Source organism: Triticum dicoccoides, chromosome 2B, assembly GCF_002162155.2.
Source record: "Triticum dicoccoides isolate Atlit2015 ecotype Zavitan chromosome 2B, WEW_v2.0, whole genome shotgun sequence".
Taxonomy (NCBI): Eukaryota; Viridiplantae; Streptophyta; class Magnoliopsida; order Poales; family Poaceae; genus Triticum; species Triticum dicoccoides.
The window spans coordinates 773984936-773990843 of NC_041383.1; the positions used below are offsets into that span (position 1 = coordinate 773984936).

General features: G+C 46.5%; 1 protein-coding gene across 1 annotated transcript; it reads left to right on the plus strand.

Moving 5' to 3' along the window:
* The first annotated feature begins 482 nt into the window (after nt 1-482).
* Nucleotides 483-3665, plus strand: LOC119368728 (wall-associated receptor kinase 2-like). Its single transcript, XM_037633903.1, has 3 exons — nt 483-1437; nt 1996-2160; nt 2659-3665. The coding sequence occupies exons 1-3, from the start codon at nt 483-485 to the stop codon at nt 3645-3647; spliced, it is 2109 nt and encodes a 702-aa protein (XP_037489800.1). The 3' UTR covers nt 3648-3665.
* Nucleotides 3666-5908: the final 2243 nt, after the last annotated feature.

Sequence of the window (5908 nt, forward strand, 5' to 3'; positions counted from 1 at the left end):
GATAAAATTTGAAGAAACTGCTTATGCTATGTATTGGAAGAGAGTTAGACTTTGTTGTTACATGCTTTATGTTACTATGTGCTCACTACTAGTTATAAATCATTGTTAATTAACATTGGCTTTAATTATTCCTTTTGAGATCCATACGGATGGGAAGATGTAATAGATTACAGATGGCCCAAGATATGAGTCATCAGTAGAAGAGTGGGCAGCCCTCCTTGGACTGCCTCCTAGAGATGAGAGCTTCACAAATGTGTATGGGATTTACCATCAGAATCATTAATTACTCCATGAAAAATATGTACGGCCACATCCAGCTGACTATCAGGAGAAGACTCAGGGTTTGGTTTGTGGAACAACATGTATTTCAGATGAAGACAAGACGCAAAGACCTTTGTGGCGTCCAAGTCTTCGTTGCAATGCCTATTAAACAACCCAGACCTTGCCTTGCCGAACGCAGCAAAGCAAGCCCTCCATCCGACATGCCGTTCCACAAATTAGCTGCTGTACCAGTACTAGTATGGCTGGGCGTAGCGCTTGCCACAAGGTTACCACGGGCTGGAGCAACACCGACACCACATAGCAGCCAGTGCAAAACAAAATGCGGCCGCGTAGACATCCCTTACCCTTTCGGCATCGTCGATTCTCCTGATGACGGCCACTGCGCCATGCATGATGGCTTCGCCCTGACCTGCAACAAGACCGGGATTAATGGTAGGCGCCGCAGGCCATTTGCTGGCGATGTGGAGGTCGTCCACATCTCGCTGCAGCGAGGTAAGGCCCGGATGAAGGCGACCATCTCCTCCTACTGCTACAACCTCACCTCTCGGGTTATGGACACGGACCTGTGGTCGGTCGACCTCAAGGGTACGCCCTACAAGTTTGCCGGCACCAACAAGTTCACCGTCATCGGCTGCCAAAGCCTGGTGTACATCGTGGGCGAGCACGGCGACGACGCCCAAGACCAGTACATGAGTGGGTGCGTGGCCATGTGCTGGCGCGGAGGCAACGGCGATGTCAGGTCGGCCCTCAGAAACGGCTCCTGCTCCGGGATAGGCTGCTGCCAGACCGCCATCCCCAAGGGGTTGCAGTACTACCAGGTGCTCTTCGAGCCTGGAGTCAACACGACGGAGATCCACAACGTCAGCCGCTGCAGCTATGCGGTGCTCATGGACTCGTCCGACTTCACCTTCTCGACGACCTATGTGACCTCGCGGGCGTTCATTAACAACTACGGCGGCCAGGCGCCGTTCGTGGTTGACTGGTCTATCGGAAACGAGACGTGCGACGCAGCCCGCAAGAAGCATGTGTCCTATGCGTGCGTCAGCGACAACAGCGAGTGCTTCAACTCACAGAATGGACCAGGCTACATCTGCAACTGCTCCAAAGGCTTCCATGGTAATCCTTACCTGCAACATCTGGAGCGCGGATGCAAAGGTACGTAAACATGCTTACCCATCCATCAATTTATTTATCCACATGCATGCATACATGTATGTTCCATCATCAATCCAGAGCCTGCAATCTATACCAAATAAGATTATTTTCATAAGCAAGATTAACTTAGTGCAAGAACCTTAAATTTTGTACAATATAATTGTCATCTCGCAAAACTATGATGCGCTTGCTTTAAAGGGTTTTTTTTCACTACAAACCACACAACAATTGTTTTACAGTATTCTCCCATTAATAAGTCAACAAAATACAGTATTTATACAAAAGAAAAAGACAACAAATAAGTCAACTGCATAGTGAAAGTTTGGTTCAACCAATTCTCCTGCTCTTGGGGACATGCGATTATCTAGTGGATATGGTTCTCAAAGTGCTTGCATCATAGATGTGCACTAAATAACCCATCCTTTCAAGGTATTCAAATGCTTTGCTTTGATTCTGTGTTTCAACGCTTGCTTTAAACTAGATGAAATGTTAGTTGAAAATGTGCTGGAAAAACTGTCATTACCAATTCATTAACACCCCCAAGTGTTAATTCTTCAGACATTGACGAATGCAAGCACCCCCAACGGTATCGCTGCTCAAATGGCGGGGTCTGCAGAAACAGGCTGGGAGGCTATGACTGTCCATGCAAATCTAGATGGAAAGGCGTCGCCAAAGCGGGAACCTGTATAGATCATTTCCCTCTAGCAGCAAAGCTGGCAGTCGGTAAGTTCTCTACTGCACCCCATTGTGGGTATTTTTGTTGATAGCTCATAGTGCAACGAACATTAGTACACAGCACGCTGGGTGAGATCTGTTCAAGTAGAATCTATAAACACATGTATGACATACTGACTGCTTGTACATCTCTTCATGGATGCAAGCCATATGATTGCTTCAAAGGATTTCAATCATTCAGTCCTATATACTTCTTAATTTCTATAAATGGCCTGGCTATAATCTACGACCTACATGATTTCCATGTCTTTTAAAAGCTCAATTTCCTTGAAGTTGTTCTACGGATTCAGATTCGGCAGTCGAGTTTCAGCCCCTTGGTGGTCTTGATTTAGATTCCTTTTTCTTCTTGTAATTCTAGTGGTAATTTGTTTTAAATTCCAAGTAGATGAGCAAAAGAAACTATTAACTTTTTATACGAAATATTTCTGCCAGAATTGTAACTACGATTTTCATGATATAAAGTAAGTTTGTTTTATGTCCATCTAGGTGCAATAGGTGGTATTCTTCTTATGTCGATCATATCGTTCCTTATTATTCTTTACAAAGAGAAGAAGAAGATGAAGGAATTCTACAAAAATAATGGCGGCCCTCTATTAGAGGAAGCAACAGGCATTAAAATTTTCAAAAAGGGGGAGCTCAAGCCATTTTTGAAGAATAGCAACATAATTGGAAAAGGTGGATTTGGTAAAGTTTACAAGGGCCTTCTTGACAATAAAGAAGTTGCAATAAAGAAGCCAATCAATGGTAGCGTGCGAGAGAATAAACAATTTGCCAATGAAGTCATCATCCAATCTCAAGTCATCCACAAGAACATTGTTAGGCTCATTGGATGTTGCCTTGAAGTTGAAGCCCCCCTGCTGGTCTATGAGTTTATCTCACAAGGTAGCCTCCATGATATTCTTCACAACCACAATAACAAGGTGGCACTCAACTTGGAGACACGTTTGAATATCGCTGCGCAGTCAGCCGATGGGCTAGCTTATATGCACTCAAAAGCAAATATTAGAATTCTACACGGTGATGTCAAGCCAGCAAATATACTCTTGGATGATAACTTTGTACCCAAGATTTCCGACTTCGGCATATCTAGGTTGCTTGCTAGAGACAAGGAACACACAGGATCAGTCATCGGTGACATGAATTATATGGATCCAGTATATCAACGAGAAGGCCTACTCACCGAAAAAAGTGATGTCTACAGTTTTGGAGTTGTGATCCTGGAGCTTATTAGTAGCAGGAGGGCCATACATTCTGAGAATAATAGCTTGTTAAAGAGCTTTCTTGAATACGATAAGAAAAAGGAAAAATTGACCGAGCTTTTTGACAAGGAAATTGCAATAACAAAAGATTTGGAGCTTCTTGATAGTCTAGCATGCATGGCCCTGAAATGCCTTAGCCTTGATGTAGAACAAAGACCAACAATGATGGAGATAGCTGAGCAGCTACTCATACTGAGCCGCTCTCGTAAGGTGTAAGATATTTGGTACGCTGAATGTCTGTATGCTGGATTAGTAATTGTGTTTCAAAGTGATGTACATGCAGGGCTTATTTGCACCAACATCCTCCATCGTGTAATCTGAAATGTAGTGGTATGTATAGTATTTGGTCTTCCCGCCTTTTGCAATGAACATGCTAAGTATAAAATACCATGGTGTACCCCCCGTTTTTCCTACTCCTGCTTGCCTATAGATTGCTTTGGCCGCAAATGCCGCCACTTTTTCTATCGTCTGTACAATACATCACAGCACTGAAGCCATGGAACATTGGGCATGGGATACCTTCGGGGACCTCGCGCCGTCGGAGTCAGGGGAGGTGTCGTCCCCAGTGTAAATAGTTGTGCATAGCTCATTCCACCTTATGCCGACTGAGGCGCAGGAGGAGCTATCCCCAGTGCACGGGGAAGGAGGTAGTGTAGAGTAGTACGCGAGGAAAGATACACCTTGGGTGCTCTCATTCAGTACACATCAATATATAGTACATGTACACGGCGCAATGGCGCTCAGAGGACGAGAGGAGGAGTGCACGTACGTGCATGGGACCGCCGTGCAACTGCTAACACGCCGCCTCAGCCGTAGCATCTGGTGGCTGGATGCATAGGCTGGACCGAAAATCATGGAACGCCAGCGAGGGGAGCCGTTTTGTCAAGACGTCGGCGAAATGCTGCTTGGTTGGGACGTGGAGGACGCGGAATTCGCCAAGGGCGACCTTCTCACGGACGAAATGGATATCTAGCTCGATATGCTTCGTGCGTCGGTGGTGGACTGGATTGGCCACCATGTATAGGAGCGTGATGCTGATGATGGCTGACTTCTGGGGCATGGAAACACGTGGTGCAGGCCTGAGGGTTTGTGCGGCTTCGATAGACTATGGTGCGGGATTGATTCAAGAAGGTGCACATGAGAGCTTGGAGTCGATAGGGCGCGGGAGGGTGGCACATACAACCACCATGGAGTCATGTTGAAGATGGAGTAGGAGTCTGATGGATGACTTCACTCCGAGCTGATGGAGGGGCTACTGCGTATGTTAACCGAGAGTCGAAGCCTATTTCAGTGAGAAAGCGAGAGACACGTGGTTCAGACTAGGTACCAGCGGTCTGATGGAGACGTGATATTCGGCATCGGTCGGCGATGATCGATGGTTCTCTGCAGTGGGGGTTGAGGCAGTGGGGGCTAGCTACCCGGGAGACTCGACCAGGACAACAGAGGCTCGACGTGGTGATAGCGGCAAGGCGTGCGGTAAGCACGGAACACAGCGACAGGCCAAGGCACTGGTGGTCAGAGATGTCGTCAGACAAAGTGTGCAGGGGTGCTGAAGCAGTGTTGACAACTACCAGATTCAAGTTGGTGACTGGGTCTATCGGTGTTGGTTGATGGACAGGAGTTGACCATGGAGAATCTAAGAAAGTGTCGGAAAGTCTAAAATTGTCGAAAGCTGAGAGAGTACATGATCGTATATTTTGTGGTATTCAGTGCACATGGCAAAGTGCAGATGACAAGTATAGAAGGAGATAGAGTGCTATAGCTGTGGGACATGTTAGAGACTATCCGGGAAAATGGTGAGACAACTGTGAATTTGACTCAGGGTGACACAGGGCGACGGTGAAATTTCTTCAAGTTTCAGACATACGGTCCATGAAGAGCGGTGACGTTGAGTTCAGGTAACTCTAATATGTGGCGTTCAATATATGAGTTGTTCACTTTCACGCAGACAGTGATCAGTGTGTGATGGCATTGAACGCATTCTTCGAAAGTTGGGAGCATAAAGTAGACTAATGAGGAACTTACACTAGTAGAAAAGAGGGCTTTGGTCCACCCCGGGTTAGCCCATTAGTCCCGGTTCAGTCTAGAACCGGGACTAATGGGGGCATTAGTCCCGGTTCGTGCGCCCAGGGGCCACGTGGGCCATTTGTCCCGGTTCGTCTGGACCTTTTAGTCCCGGTTGGTGCCACAAACCGGGACTAAAGGGTGTGATGCCCATTAGTCCCGGTTCGTGGCACCAACCAGGACTAAAGGGTTAGACCTTTACACTACAAGAAATATGCTTAATTATGACCTTCTCGTAGTGACCGTGGGTGAATTGGTCATAAATCTATGAGCATTGTGCGGCAGATGGTCATGAGCCGTTTGGGAGGGTCCAAACTCTAAATCATCATGACCATTTTCGTCAAGAAGGTCGTAGTTTTCTTATCTAAAATGGTCATAACGTAGACAACATTGATCTACACCTTTCATTTTAG